Source organism: Hippopotamus amphibius, chromosome 5 (genome assembly GCF_030028045.1).
Source record: "Hippopotamus amphibius kiboko isolate mHipAmp2 chromosome 5, mHipAmp2.hap2, whole genome shotgun sequence".
Classification (NCBI taxonomy): Eukaryota; Metazoa; Chordata; class Mammalia; order Artiodactyla; family Hippopotamidae; genus Hippopotamus; species Hippopotamus amphibius.
In genome coordinates, this window is record NC_080190.1 from 1421082 (window position 1) to 1436617 (window position 15536).

At 59.5% G+C, this 15536-nt stretch overlaps 1 protein-coding gene across 2 annotated transcripts; it reads left to right on the plus strand.

The window, feature by feature from the left end:
* Positions 1–4078: 4078 nt before the first annotated feature.
* BNIP3 (BCL2 interacting protein 3) lies at positions 4079–14266 on the plus strand. 2 transcript variants are annotated; one of them, XM_057737465.1, is made up of 6 exons: positions 4079–4259; positions 10064–10214; positions 10512–10596; positions 11835–11944; positions 12018–12170; positions 12653–13295. In XM_057737465.1, exons 1-6 carry the CDS (start codon positions 4214–4216, stop codon positions 12963–12965), a joined length of 858 nt encoding a protein of 285 aa, XP_057593448.1. In that variant the 5' UTR covers positions 4079–4213; the 3' UTR covers positions 12966–13295. The 2 variants fall into 2 exon arrangements, with proteins under 2 accessions (XP_057593448.1, XP_057593449.1); XM_057737466.1 differs by lacking the exon at positions 12653–13295 and adding an exon at positions 13305–14266 and having other exon boundaries at positions 4087–4259.
* The last annotated feature ends 1270 nt before the right edge of the window (positions 14267–15536 follow it).

The window sequence follows — 15536 nt, forward strand, 5'->3', positions numbered from 1 at the left end:
ATTTAGTTCTTTAAAAAAATAATATACCTAAGTATCAATGTCTATTTCTGGTTCTATAAAGTTTAGATAGCACCTCCTGGTGTCCGCTGCCCTAGGTGGGAAAACAGAGCCTCAAGTCGCCCTTCCAGCCCCCCCAACCCCCAGTCTCCCACCCTTGTCAGGGTCCCTGAGTGGGGACGCCTTGCCCACCTCTGACCCCTCCCCCAACGCCAGCACCAGAAGAGCTTCTGTTAATAGACTCAGCATGGTGGTCTCAAGCTGGGCTGCGCCTGCGTGCAGGTGAAGACTTTTCAAGGAGGGAAGAGTCAGGATAGTTTGAAGGAAATTGATTTAAAAGTTTCCTAAAATTGATCTGCCTGCAAACAGTTTCTCCCCACCCCTCTTCCACCATCACCTCCTCCCACTCGCATCCTTTGGGTGCCGTGGGGCTTTGCCATGGGCTGTGCAAACCTCCAGAGGCCCCCGAGGCACAATCTGGAATGTAGTGTTTTTGCTGAGAATGTGAATGTTTGTAGGAACTGGTGAATTCTTGAGCAAGTCACGGAAATTCTAATTCTGCAAGTTTCAACAGATTTGAAGAGAGACCTATTTAATTGCTAGCTGGGTTAGCATTATAATTTTTTGGTGAAAGATCACCATATGACCTTTGGCATTTAACTCACGGGGTTCAGAGAACTGAGCGTCAGGGCTATTAACACATACACAAGCCCACGATGCTTCTCCGTTCTCATCTGTTTATGTGACCAAAGTTTCTCACGATTTACAGCCATAGAAAGGAAAACTGTAAATTGAATGATGCTGTTCCTTGTCTCATTCTTAATCATTACTTACTGAAATTTCAGATTTGTTATTTTGCTAAGCTGTGAAATGCTGATCATCAGAATGAAAAGCCTATCAAAAAGAAATTTTTAAAGAGCCTTAGGTCCCAGGAAGTATTTTATTACATTTAAATGTACATCCATAGCCGTTTGACAGAGAAATGATAGGGTGATCAATAAAAGATTTTCAAAAATAAAAGATACATTATGATAAATTCATAAGGACAAAGTGAAATTGAAATACAGGTTCAAGAAGAAACATAAAAGTTACCAAGTTTCCTGTTAAAGAAGGATAATTATCAACACATATTTTAATTGGATGATGGGAATATCAAATTGCTTTGGTACCTAGCGGCCATTGCATACCTTTAAAAGTGTTGTGAAAAGTTTGATTAAAAAAGATAATGCAGTATGCCAAAAATAACATCCTTTACAACTATTTACATTTATGATGCAAAACTTAGATGTCTACTTGAAATGTGGAAGGAAGAGTTTTTCAAAATTTGTTTAGGGGATGCAGGAGCAAAAAAGTTTGATGAGCACTGCCTTAAAAGCTGGACTGTCTTTTCCAGGGCAGGGAAGGTGACAGTAGGGCAGGAAAAGACCTTCGGTCATCGAGTTTTCTTTCCCATTCCCCACTTCTGTTTTTCTTGGACCCCCACATCTGACTTGGGGCTCCCTGGGCTTCCCCTGGGCAGACTGTGCCCCACTCCCCAAACTATAACCTTTGCAAAGGCAGGTTACTTTACAGTGATGCCGTCAAAAGGCTAGGCCTGGGATTTCCCTGCTGGTCCAGGGGGCAAGACTCTGTGCTCCCAACGCAGGGGGCCCGGGTTCCATCCCTGGTCAGGGAACTAGATCCCACATGCATGCCACATCTAAGAAGTCTGCATGCTGCAACTAAAAGATCCCTCATGCCACAACTAAGACCCCAGGGTAGCCTAAACAAATAGATATTTAGGGACTTCCCTGGTGGTCCATTGGTTAAGAATCTGCCTTCCAATGCAGGGGGCTCGGGTTACATCCCTGGTCCGGGAACTAGAATCCCACAGGCCAGGTGGCAACTAAGCCCAGTGAACCAAAGCTGGAGAGAAACCCAAGCGCAGCAACGAAAGATCCCATGCGCTGCAACTGAGACCTGACGCAGCCAGATAAATACATACTTTAAAAAGTTTAAAAAAAGGATGCAGAACAATTAGAAAAAAAAAAAAAGGCTAGGCCTCAGGCTGGAACTTGCTGCGAGGTGTAGAGGGTTCCACACCCAGAGGGGAAACCAGGTGCAATAAGAAACATTTCCATTTTAAGACTTTCAGGTGACTATCTATAGAGACTTCAGAAGACTTAGAAAATCCATAAGTTTCAGTGAGCTTAGCAGGTTGCAGGATGCAACAGTACACAAAAATCTAGTACATTTCCATACGTTATCAATAAGCAACCAAATGAAATGTAACCGCGGTAATCACACAAACATTAAGACATGGATCTTTAGGGATCCATCTCACAAAAGATGCACAAGCCCTGCACGCTAAGATCTACAAGACATTGCCGAGAGAAGCCCAGGAAGACCGGCATGAGGCAGACACACGCGGTGCCCACGGGCTGGACAGCCCCGCGCGGTCAGCCCCCTCAGGGGGGGCAGCTTCGCGGGTGAGGGCGACCGCTGCGCGGGGAGAAGCATGGAGCCAGAGGGATGGGGCGGGGGCACCGTGCAGGGCGCTGTGCCATCTGCCCGCTGCGGGGACGCTGCCCGCTGCTGTCGCCGGCTTTGCCGGCCTGCGGCAGCGCAGGGGCGGTATCGGCAAACGCGCGCTGAGCAGGCAGGAGCGCGGGTCTCGCTGGCAGGAAGGCGGCGAGACAGGTGAAGACCCGCGCCGCTCTCCAGAGCATCCCCCCAGGAAGGAAACCACGGCCCCGAAGGACCACAGCGGCGGCTCCCGCTCAGAGCCGCGGCGCCGCGGGTGCCACGCGCGCGTGTTTGCAGAGACCAGGGGCGGGCGGGGGCAGGGGCTCCCGGGGGCGGGGTAGGGGGCTTCCAGGGGGAGCAGGCTCCCAGGGGGCGGGGAAGGGGTCTCGGGGGGGCGTCTCCCGGGGGCGGGGGGCTCCCGGGGAGTTCCCACGGGGAGGGGGCTCCCGGGGGGGTGCTGCCAGGTGGCCGGGAAGGGGGCTCCCAGGGGGCGGGAGAGGGGGCTTCCAAGGGGGGGGTCTCCCAGGGGGCAGGGGGGAGCTCCCGAGGGGCACCCAAGTGAGGGGTCTCCCAGGGGGCGGGGGGGTTTCCGGGGGGCTGCCAAGGGGGGGACTCCTAGGGGGCGGGGGCTCCCAGGGCGGGGTATGGGGCTTCCAGGGGCTGGGGGGGGGGCTCCCGGGGGGGTCTCCCAGGGGGCGGGGGAGGAGTCTCCCGGGGGGCGGGGGCCTCCCAGCGGGCGGCGGAGAGGGCTCCCGGGGGGGGGGAGCTCCTGGGGGGGGGAGCTCCCAGGGTGGGGGGGCCCCCAGGGGGCGGGGGAGAGGGCTCCGGGGGGGGGTCCCAGGGGGAGGGGGCGGGGCTCCCGGGGGAGAGCTCCCACGGAGGCGGGGCTCTAAGGGGGCGAGGGAGGCTCCCGGGGGAGCTCCCAGGGGGAGAGGGAGGGGGAGGGGGCGGAGCGGGGCTCCAGGGGTGAGAGATCCCAGGGAGCGGGGGGCTCCCAAGGGGGCTCCCGGGGGCGGGGGCTCAGGGGGGCCCGGGGCCGGGAGGGACAGGAATGGGAGAAGCTGTCAGTCAGCCATCAAGCCCCGCCGAGGGCCGGTCGTGGCAGGGCTGCCGTGCGGCTTCCCGGACCAGGAGCCAGCGATGCCGTCCGACTCCCCGCCGGCCGGCCTTAGGGCAGGCGGTCACCGCTCCGCAGGCGAGGGGGCCGCAGCCCCGGGCCCGCCCCTGCGCGCGGCCTCAGCGTCAGCGCCCCCGTCCCCTGCCCGGCCCTGCGTCCGAGAGGCCCAGGTCAGGCCTCGGGCGGCATCGCCTCGGCGAGTCACCGCGCCGCGTCCGCCGCCCGCCCGCCGCCCTTCCCAGGCGGTGCCGGCACGTCCCGCGCGCCCCAGCTCGCCTCCCTCGCCGCGCCCCCGGCTGCGCACGCGCGGCCCCCCAGGACGGCCCGATCCGCTCACGCGCGCTGCGCTCCTCTGGCGACGCCCCCCCGCCCCCGCCCGGCGCACGCGTCGCACGCGCCGCACGCGCCGCACGCGCAGGCGCAGGCCCCGCCCCAGGCCGGTGGGCGGGGCCGCCGCTTATCCGCCGCGCGTCGGCCGCCGCCGCCGCCGTCCGTCGGTTCTCGGGCCGCGGGCCGAGCTGCTGCGCCGGCGCTCCCGCTGCCCTGCCCCCGGCGCCCGCCCGCCCGCCCGGCCCGAGCCCGCGCCACGCCGCCATGTCGCAGAGCGAGACGCCCGCGCCGCAGGAGGAGAGCCTGCACGGTGAGCGCGGCCGGGGAGCGGCGCGTGAGGTGCCCCGGCGGTGAAGGCCCCGGCGGCGGCGGCGGCGGCGGCGCGGGCTGCCGCCTCGCCTCCCCGGCCGCGCTGCGGGCCCCGCGGGGCCCGCGTGCAGGTGCCTCGGTCGCCCGCCGCGCCGCTGCGTCACGGGCGCTCGCGGGTTGGGGGACGGCTGTGCCTCGCCTGCGGGTCCCGCGGGAGCCCGGGGCGCGGGGCCCGGCGCCGGGCCGGGAGGAGCCGGGCGAGCCTGCGCTCTGCGCCGCCGTGCGCGCCTTGCCTCCTGTCCGGCCCGGGAGGAGCGGGCGCCGCCGGCCCCGCAGGCCCCGGCCGCCGCCCTGCGCTGTGCTCGCGTCCTCGGGGGCCCGCTGCCGCCCCGCGTCCCCGCGGCCGGGCCCCTCCCCGTGAAGGCTGGCGACTGGCAGCGAGGGGTCGTGTGTGCCCTGCTCGTCCTCGGGGAAACACCCCCCGCTGTGCAGCGGCGGCAGCGGCGGGCGAAGCCGTGTCCCAGCTTCGTGGCGGGGGGTGCGAAACACGCTTCCCAGGAGACTCCCCCCCCCCCCGCAGGGAGGTGGCACCGGGCTTCCGCCGCCTGCCGCCGGCCCGGGCGCTGCTGCCGCGGGCACCCGCCCTGGGTGAAGGCCTCCCCGGAGGCCCAGGAGGGGCAGCCCCCGCGCCGTGCACTTTGGGAGGGAAGGGGCTTCTGGCTTCTAGAGCCCGGCCCGGCCTCTGCGTGTCGCCGCCGGTCACACCGAGGCCGGGAGCGGAGGGGACAGGCAGGCAGGCGCCAGCGGGCGGGCTCCGCTTCCAGGCCGGCGGGCCCCTTGGGCCTCAGCAGCGGAGACCCGGGGCGGGCAGGAGGGAGGGCGCCGCTGCCGGCTCCTGCTGAGATCCAGGAGCCTGCCTGACCGGCCTGCTGGGCCTGAGGTGCACAGTCACTTGCCGGACAGTCCAGCCTCCGGTTCCTGTCCCAGCTAGCGTGGGAGCTTTTAAAACCAGTGATTTTAAAGTCAGAATTTAAAAGAAGAAGCCCTCCGCTGAGGGCGGTGGTTGCCCTGCCCCAAGGGCTCTGCTCAGGGATGCCGCCTGCTCCTTGATCCCGTCGTCTCGCAGGTCGTCCCCTGGCAGTTTTCAGCCCCGCTGCCAACATCACTGTGTGGCTTTTTCCGAGTAAACGGACCAGGGTTCCATTGCCGCGTTCCACACCAGGGTCTGCAGGCCGGTGGGCGAGACTTCTGGAGAATGGGGAAGCACCGCAGGTGGCCCTCCACAGCCAGCGGGCACGCTAGCCCAGACCAGGGTGGGGGGCTCGCCCGCTGGGGCTGGAGAGCAGTGTCTGCCCTGGGATGTGCAGAGGGCTGGGGGGTCACACAGTGGAGGCAGGGACTTCGAGAAGCTTTGTGCACAATATTTAGAATAAAAAACGTGGGTGTTCTGTGACAGTTGGCTGATACAGCAAGGCTACACAGGTTAAAAAAGGACAGTTGTCATTGTCTCTGTTGTGAAGCTAGGGTATACCAGAGACAGCTGGAAACTTTACTCAGCCAAGCCGCCAAGCCTGCAGTGGCCCCGTGAACCGTGTGTGACACTGCTTGTGTTCCTAGCTTGCACTCAGCTAATAGCAGTTGAGTTTAGTTGAATTAAGCGGTGTCTCTGGCTTAGCCTGTAAGTAGCTGTGTGTCTGGGTCATTCCTGTAGCTTGTCTAGGGCTCTAAGACGCAGCAGCATTTTGAGTTGCACATCTTCTTGTGGCCCGCAAATCATCAGAGTCAACATATGCTCTTAATTTTCTTTGGGACCAAGTGTCATGGAGGTCACAGGTTTTTTTTTAAAACAAAAGTGAGAAATGGGTTAACTCTAGAGCTTGTGGCTTTTCTTTTGTCATGATGTAATACTGGTAGCCTAGGCTCTCCTCCTTCGCGTGCCCTGTGTCTCCTTAGCGTAAATTACGGGTGGGTGTGGGCAGGACCCGAATCCGGGTGAGGTCTGCCTGATCAGCAGCTTCTCCACCTGTTTTTTTCCTGTGGCATAATTATACCAATTATCTGATAGGTTATTTGGGATTCTGAGGACGTGTTACAAGGTGGTTAAAGCAACCCGAATCCCATCTTTCTTGCCTAGAAAGGTGAGTAATCTTAATTGCAGATGGAAGTAGATTAATGGCTCACCTTGTCCTCATTTTCCAGGAAGCTGCTTCCCCTGCTGAGTTGCTGCAGGTTAATAACAAAGCTGTTGTCCTTTAGTAAATCATTCTTAGAATACAGCTTTTGGACCCAAAGCTTTTGCTGTAGAATACCCAGAATGGAATTTTTTTTTCTGAAGGAGACTTGAGACTTTCTGTGAGATGATTCTAAAAAGTATAGGTATTTGTCTCCATGGAGTCTTGAATTGGCCCTTAATGGTATATGCCCATTATATCTCAATTTGAAAAATATATTTAATCTTTGTCCCTGGTTCCTGACCCAGAGCTGAGCTCTGAAAACCCTTGGAATTTCTTGAGAGATCTTGTTATCTGTAAGGAGCCTCTTTGGGAAACACTTGAGTCTGCTAATGAGATAACTCACCTTCCATAGATAGCTTCAGGGTCGGAGTGGGAAAGACTGGGGTGGGGGGGGAAACCCAGCACACACTCTCCCCACACCCGTGGGGGTGGGTGGGGGCGCCTGCAGATGGGGTTATAAAAGCTTTGGAAGAGGTTGCTGAACCCACTGCGCTACTGGGAGGGGGTATGAACTGCCCCCCACCCCCTGCAGTGTGCAGCTGGCTGTCCCTGAGCTGCACTCTGCCCGAGACTGGGTAAGTGTAAGCACGGTATTTTCCTGAGTTGGTCGAGTTGTAGTGCACTGTTGAAGAGGCAGGGGTGGTTGGAACCCCTGAATTCTTGGTCTCCCAGGCATTTGCGGCTGTCTGATACAGGGACGGGCTCGTGGGACTGGGCTCTCTAGCCTGTGGGATCCTACACTCGTGCCAGGTCGCGTCAGAGCTGAGCTGTGGGACGGCCAGCGGGTACTGGAACACGGCTTATCGGCGTAGCCCCCGAGCGTCATGTCAGAAGTGGCGTCCGAGAAGACACGGCACCTCAAAGTCCATTTATGTCAGACGCCATGAGTAAAGTGATCTGGGCAGCCAGGCCCAGAACCTGACTTAGACAGAACCTAGAAAAATGGAACTGTGCCCAGAGCAGGGCCCCGTGGTTCTGTTCCATGCCACGAGGCCAGAGCGGGCTGGCTAGCTGGCCGGGTGTCACCTTGCTCCCGGAAAGGAAGGGGGGCTGGCGAAGGAATCTCACACTGGAGCCTCTTTTATGTCGATGCTTCGGGGCTTTGCTAACCCCTGCACCCCCACCGGAGTGCTAGGGAACACGGTCCCCAGTCGGGATGGGCTGTCTGCAGTGACGTGGAGTCCCTGCAGCTTCTGCTGACCTGCCGAGGCTGCGTGGCCTGGGCTTTTGTCTAGGGAGCCCTGGGCTCCAAGACAGACCCTGGCCCGCCTTGGGTGGGCCAGGCCAACGCGAAGTACCTTGAGAGGCTAAAGAGAAACGTTCATTTGAAAACTGGTGATCATTTTGTTAGCAGCTAAGTGGGAGGCCGCACGCAGCGGCATAAGCTGTATGTTTACATTTTATTCCCGGACCTTTGATTTCCTTGTTTCTGATAAATGTGACTTGTTCTGCAGCACGCTGCTGGAGGGCAGGCCAGGGCGCTCAGAGGAGGGGGTGGCACGCGGGGGTCCGGGCCCAGAACGTGGGTGCTGTGTGGTGCCCCCCGTGCCCTGGGCGCGGCGCATAGCAGCAGCTCTGGGTCACGTCCCCGGGGTAGGAGCACAGCGACGCCGGCCTGGGCGGGGGTGCAGTCTGCTCCGCCTCCGCGCCCCCCTCCTGCACCCGCCTGGGAAGGCCTGGAGCCACGGCTCACAGGAGAGGAACTGTCTTGGGCCCAGAAGGAGACCCGTGCGTGTGGCCAGCTTGGGAGCAGAGGCAGTCCTGCCAGGGGACGGTGCCCGGCCAGGGACGGTCTGCCTGCAATCACCGCACCTGCGGGCAGCTCACAGGCGCAGGTTCAAGCCAGCTGCACGGAACCCAGGTCCCTGTGAGTGGAGCAGCACCGTGGAGTCTGCAGCGCCTCAGGTAAGGAAGAGGTTGAACATTTGACTGAATTCAAAGCAAGAACTTTTGTGTTCTTGAGAAGAACCAGAAGACTCGAGTGGGAAGGCAGTCTTTCCACAGCGAAAGTCCCCCGCAGCACATGCTAATGAAGAGACGCTTGTGCTGGGAGTTCCCCGAAGGTCAGTGGTGAGGACGCGGCGCGTTCACTACCGGGCCCAGGTTCAACCCCGCAGGCCTCGTGACGCAGCCACGAAAAGGAAGGCTTGTGTCTTGAATATCGAGGTACATGGAGAAAGACGGGCCTCTCGGTAGGAGAGAAGAGCAGATCTGCCCAGCTAATTCAGCAAGATGCTCTCCACGTGGCCAGGAAGCGAGTGACAAGGTGTTCAGCCTCGTTAGAAATCAAACGCAGGATAAACCACATAACTGCCACCCTCCCCGCCTGCCACCTCACCCCCCCCACCTCGGATGGCTGAGTTTGAAGACGGATGGCAAGTGTGCGGCGACAGAAGCGCGCACCCGCGTGGGTTCAGCTGCGTCGGAAAGCAGCGGTGGTGTGAGGACGTGGGACCACAGCATAGCAGCAGCAGGGCTGGGGGCCCCTCCTGTCCGGCACCCCCTGGCTTGCTTTAGGGCTCTGCCCCCCCGCCTGTGGGGGTCTCGGCCCCAGCCTCACAGGATGCCTGCCTTTACCCCCTCAGGATCTCTCTAGGGTTCACACCCGTCCTTCCCTGGGGCTTGCCAAGGTTCTCACCTTTCAGCTCGTCTGCCTGTCAGCCCCCACAGCCCCGAGACGCAGCGGTGCCCCCCACCGCCTGAATCTCAGCCGGCCCGGGCTGGGGACGCCTGCCCTCACGGGTTCCCCCGCAGGGGCTCTGCCCGGTCGCTCCCGATTCCGGAGCCCAGCGCGGCCGGTGCAGCGGCGAGCCCGCTGGGCCAGCTGTTGCTGCCACGGGGAATGTATCACGTCCGCTCCAAGTCGCGGGGCTGCAGAGACTCAGTGAGGCTTCAGATGCCGCCTGGTGGGGTTTTGGGGGGGGGGGGGCAGCTGCTTATGTGCTACATTGTGGTAAGCAGATGACCTTGGCGCTAAGTTCTTTGTTTTTATGACATCTGGATGGATACATAACGTGTCAGTTTTCAGGTCAAGTTGAAGAATGCTGAGTACTTGCTGTAAAGACTTGGCTACATGAACATTTGGAATGGTTGCTCGCTCTGGGTAATCAGGCTTAGTTACCTTTGTTCGCTCCCCTGACGTGAAACACAGAGCAGCAGTCTGTAGCGCGTGCTGCGGGGCCGCGGGCTCAGGACGCCATGCTGGGACCTGGAAGCAGCTTTTCAGCCTTTCCTTACTTTGCAAATCCCTGAGGCTCTCGGTGACACCCTTTTCCTTCTAAGAGTGGAGTGCAGGGGTGCGTCCTGGTCCCTGGGACTCCCCTGACTGAGCATCTTTTGCGGGATCGCAGCGGGCGCCCTGCCCTGGGTCCCCAGGGTCCCTGGGGGGGGGTCACTGTAACGTGGGTGTTGGCAATGGGACTGAAGGGCGTCCCCGTGCGGTTCAGGGCGATGGGTCCTCGTGAGTCCCCGGCGCGTCTTGGAAATGGAAAGGGTGAGCTGGTGATGTGTTAGGACCAGACTCCAGAGTGGGTAGAAAATTGCAGCGACGTCCTTTTTTTGTCCCCATCAGGCTCCTGGGTGGAATTACACTTCGGCAGTAATGGGAACGGGAGTGGTGTTCCAGACTCCGTTTCTATTTATAACGGCGACATGGAAAAAATACTGCTGGACGCCCAGCATGAATCTGGACGGAGCAGCTCCAAGAGTTCTCACTGTGACAGGTGGGCCTGCATGTGTGTCACGGCGCTGGGAGGAGCGGGCACGGGCGCAGCCCCTGCCTCGCCTCAGTCCAGCCCCCCGAGACAGCCGGCCCTCTGCCCGCGGGCGGGCGGGAGGAATCGACACCGGGTGGTCCTGGTCCCCGGCTTCTGCTTGTTGACTGGGGGGCGTCCCAGCTCAGCTGAGGAGGTGGAGGGCGCCTTGGGAGCCTGTCCTCCCCGCCCTGGAGGCTGGCCCCTGCATGCGGGGTTCTGCTTCTCCTGATGGAAAGAAGGTGAACATGTTCTGTTCTTCCCAAGCCCGCCACGCTCGCAGACCCCCCAGGATACTAACAGAGCTTCTGAGACAGACACACACAGTATTGGAGAAAAGAACAGCTACCAGGTAAGGTGTGCACGTGCACACACGTGTGGTCTGTGTGTGCAGAGTTATGTGTAATCCAGCCCTGAATGGCTGACTTTAGGTTCTCACACCTTTTCTTAAACAGTGGGGGGTGGGGGCATGCCTGCACGTCACACTGGACAGAGGTGGCATGGGCTCAGGTTGGGTTAGGGTGTGTGGCCTGGGCCTCCTCTGCCCCCACATGCCATCCCAGGGAGACACGGGGAGGGGAGCGGGGAGCCAGGTGGTGGGTCTGTCGGCTGAGCAGAGTGTGGGTTTGGGAGAGCTTGTGGTCTGTGTGCTGCTTTTCTGGTGGCCTTGGTTGGGCCAGTGGCCAGGGTGGCCTTGCCAAGCCATTTTTGGGTCGTGCTGTCTCTTGTAATGCTCAGGGGATGTGTTTTAGGAACCCGTGGGTCCCCTCCTCACTGTGGGAGCTGTCAGGGGCCGTGGGCTTACGGTCAGTACCACTTAGTAGCAGTTGGCAGCCTGTGCTGGTCTCCCCTCGAGGCCTTGCTCCCCAAGGAAACCAGGAGCCCTTGGTGCTCAGGCTTCCTCAAGGGCAGCGCCCAGCCTGCCTCCCAGACACCTGGGGTCCATCCCCAGCTTTGGTGCGCCCAGGCGTTTGGTTGGTTTTGGTACTGCGTTCTAGAGTATTTCCAAAATGTCAAACAATTTTTCTCCCGATTTTAAAGAGGAATTAGATGATCAGGTACAGAGTTTTTAAAATGCAGAGAAGTAGAGAAAAACACCTATAATCCAACTTTTCAAAGCTCTTTAATTAGTGCATTGTATACTTTTAAGAATTAGCTGAAGTCAGGGGTTACGTACATTTTGGTTTTCTCTTCTCCCGTGTAACGTGAAGGTGTGTCTTGCTTTCGTTGCTGTGCAGTGTTCTGTTTGCTTCAGCACATCCCTGTGTTGGGCCACTTTAGAGGGTTTCCACTTTCTTCTTTTACACGCAGTCCTGCAGCCAGCATCTCGTGGGTGCCTGTCCTCATTTGGCGTTGCTTCCTTGGGGCAGCGTCTGCAGCTCTTAGGGCCCCCAGAGTCTGAGTTGGGACGTCCCCCGGGGGTGTGTGTGGAGGAGGAAGGAGAGCTGGGGGATGGAGCCCCGCCGCCGCCCCACCTTGGCTGGGCTCCGAGCTTGGCTGGCTGGCCTGATGCTCGGGGTTGGGGGGGAGGTGAGCTTTCTGGTGTGGAGGCAATAGGTTAACCGACCTTTAACATTCGCTTTACCCCAGTCTGAGGAAGATTACCTGGAGAGAAGGAAAGAAGTCGAAAGCATCTTGAAGAAAAACTCGGACTGGATTTGGGATTGGTCCAGCCGGCCAGAAAACATCCCCCCGAGCAAGTGAGTGTGCGTGCACCTGGGGACCTTCCCTGCGGGGCGGCTGCCGCCCTCACCCACTAACCTTCCCCCGCAGGGAGTTCCTGCTCTTCAAGCGCCCGCCGCGCGCCTCCGCACTCAGCATGCGCAACACGCGCGTCATGAAGAAGGGCGGCGTCTTCTCCGCCGAGTTCCTCAAGGTCTTCCTGCCCTCGCTCCTGCTGTCCCATCTGCTGGCCATCGGCCTGGGGTAAGTGACGCCCTGCGTGGACGGCGCCCTCCGGGGCCCTTCTGGGTCTCAGGAGCGCAGGCGACGTGAGCCTGTGCAGGGGACCCGTCCCGACCGCAGGGCCGGGTCCGCCTTGCTGTGCGGGGCGGCCACAGGCGGGTGGCGTCTCCCGCTCGGGCTGCCCGTGCCTGTGGGAGTCCCCGCGGCAGCGAGAGAGCAGAGGGCGCCCGCTCCGCCGGCCGGCGGTGGGCAGCGCGGCCCGGGCCGCCCTCCAGGCTCCTGCCAGCCTGTGCGCGGGGACGGCGGCTGCGGCCGGGGCCGCCGGACTGTGGAGACGGGCCTGTGGTGCGGGCCGTGGCAGCCCGGCTCCGTCCTGAGCCCTGGGCCGCCATCCCGCCCGCGCCCCCGGGGCTGTGCCCAGGCTTCCCTCTCAGCACAGCGCTTTCCCGAGGCTCAGCCTGCCTCCCGCAGGGAGATACTGATTTCTGGCGCTTCCTCCACAGAGCGAGCAGTCAGGCTCCGCGGGGGCCTGGCTGGTTTAGGCGTAGGCCTTCATCTCAGAGTGGGTTCCTGCGGCCAGCTCCCGACACGCGGCCAGCTCCCGACACGTGTCCAGCCTTCCCGCCAGACTCCAGAGTGGACGGGATAAGATGCCCCCCGCCCGGGTGCTCTAGGGAAGCTCCCCGCGCTGGGCTGCAGGCTCCTGGACACGTCCTCCCCTGCCCCCTCCCCCGGGACAGCCCTCGGAGGCCCGTGCCCCTTAGCTCTGGGTTCCTGGGGGGCGTGGGCTTCACTCCTCAGCCGTGGTCTTCGTGAGGCTGGCGCCAGTAAACTTGGCGATCCTGCCTGTCCTGCGGGCGCCTCTCCCTGCAGCGTGCGGTCCGTTCAGAACGGTGACGGGAGCTGGAGCCTCGCCGGGTGGGCAGGGCCCTCCTCCGCGTCTGTGTCCATTGTAGCCGTTGCACAGTTATTCAGCACAGCTGGATTTTTCTAAATGAGACGCTGAAACGCATGCCGACGAGGAATAAGACCCGCGCTCCGACAGCGGGTGTGAGGTGTAGCTCAGCTGGGGCGGCGCCCGCTGCCCCGTCCAGCGGCGCGGACTCGCCGGGAGCCGCGGGACCGCGTTAACTGCCGGTTCCTTTCTCTGTCAAGGATCTACATCGGGAGGCGCCTGACGACGTCCACCAGCACCTTCTGAGGACGCCTTGGCCGCGCTCGCGCAGTGGGGACGTGCTGTCCGCGGCGCAGCTCACAGGGGATGCGGACCTGTGTCGTTCTCCTCACTCAGTAAAATAAAGACACTAAGACCATGCTCTCCCGTAATCATACTTATGGGATCACGTAATAAGCATGTCACTGATTAATATCTACTGTAATAATTTGGTAGTAACCGGTCTTTGGATATTATAAATATTTAAGTATAAATAATTTTAACATATCTAGTCATGATGTATGTAGTATTTTAACAAATTATTTGCAACCTTGATTGAGTCAAACCCTGTATTTTGAAAGAACGAATACTGCTGACATTAAAAGGACTGCACGAGGGGTTTATCCCGAATAAACACTGTGGCCTTACCCCCTGCCGTAGACCGTGTTCAGGTGGATGCGCCGTCTGCAACAGATGACCCTCAGCCCTCACTGCGCTGGTGGTTCTGTTACATGACGTGTGGAGTCCAGGCTGCGACACGGGTGGCGCCGGGCGGGCCCCACACCGGCGCCTGGTGCAGCACGGGGACCCCCCTGAGACTGCTCCTGCCACCCCGGACAGCCGCCACTGGGCGACGGGCGTCTCCTCTCTTCCCTCTGGATGGCTGAGTTTCGCGTTCGTGTTCAGTGTGTGTGTGCTCTTAGAATCAGCTTCATTCTAAGCTATTCCGTGTCTACTTTAAAAGGCTGGAAATGGAAAAAATAAATCTTTGCCAAATACGTGGTTATGGTATTTACACGTGGTTTAAAACCAAGCGTCACAGGAGCTTTTTGATTAAGCCAGGTGTGTCCCCATTGCATGGTTTTTAAAGGCTGCCGCTTTGATATACTGTATAAATGTATTTGTTTCACTTTTCCACACTAAATTCAGTTGTGTTAAATAAATGTAACATTCTAATTTGTAACATCTTTGTTTATATTTGAACAATCACTTGGAAGGTAGCCCTTCCAGGTGGAGACAGCTGGTGGAATGGCCTCAGGGTTCTGTGTGTAATTTATCCCTGAGAGGAGGCCTGTGGCCCACTGACCCACCCTGGCCACGCGGGTGGTTCCCTTTTTGCAGCAAACACGTGTGCAAGTGTCACGAGCACCAGGCTGCACTCGGGACCTCCCAGCAAGGCCAGGTGTCCTCAGAGCCAGCCCCCTGCAGAGCTCCGTGAGTCCGTCACTCAGGTGATGCGGGTGGTGACAGGGGACTTTGTGCCCTGAGACACGTGAGGCGTCCCCAGGTCTGGGGAGCTCTCGGCTGCTAAGTGTAACCTCTGCCCCCTCCCTGGACCCTTCCGGGCCTACCCTCAGCGTCACGTGTCCTCCCTTCCCCCTGCGCCCTGTTACTGATGCTGCCTGGGCACGGGCCACGCTGCGTGGTGGTGGGGGTGCGCCTGCTGCTGCCGCCGGCCCCAGGGCTTCCTCTCACCGTGGTGCTGCAGTGGGCGTTTGGTTTTATGAACACGCGTGATTCTGTATTTTTGTTTTCCCCTTTCAGGCGACAGAGCCTCTCCACACACCCTTCTGCTAATGCAGGTAACACCAGCACTCATATCACCCACTGAGCAGCCAGCTCACAAAGTATTCAACATCATCCAGACAATTTCAGATTAAAAAAAGCAAGCATTTGACGGCTATGTTCAAGTGCGGCTTCCTGACCAGACACTTGCGCCTGCGCTGCGCCTGCAGACTGCAGGTGACACTGGGAGGGAGGCAGGTAGGTCCAGCTCTGATGGGAAAGGGGCGGCTCCTCAAAACCACACCTGCGCGGCCCACTGTGGTTTGCCCTGAAGACCACCTCGAGACGCTGGGAAATGCACGCGTGCGGATGACAGCGTGACAGGGTCCACCGAACCGATGCCAAGTGGTCTCCAGAATAAAGTGAGAAACAGGGTGGGGAAGCGTCCCTGTGTCCCCAGTTTATTTTTAAAAGATTTTCTTTTTGACGTGGACCATCTTTAGAGTCTTTATTGAATTTGTTACAGTACTGCTTGTTTTCTGTTTTCGTTTTTTGGCCTAGAGGTATGTGGGATCTTAGCTCTTCGACCAGGGATGGAACCCACACCCCCTGCATAAGAAGGTGACGTCTTAACCACTGGACTAGGGAAGTCCCTGTCCCCAGTCTTAACTTGTTGACCAGGGGATTTTTTTCCGAAACTAACGCCTGTGCCTGGCGATTTTTATTTT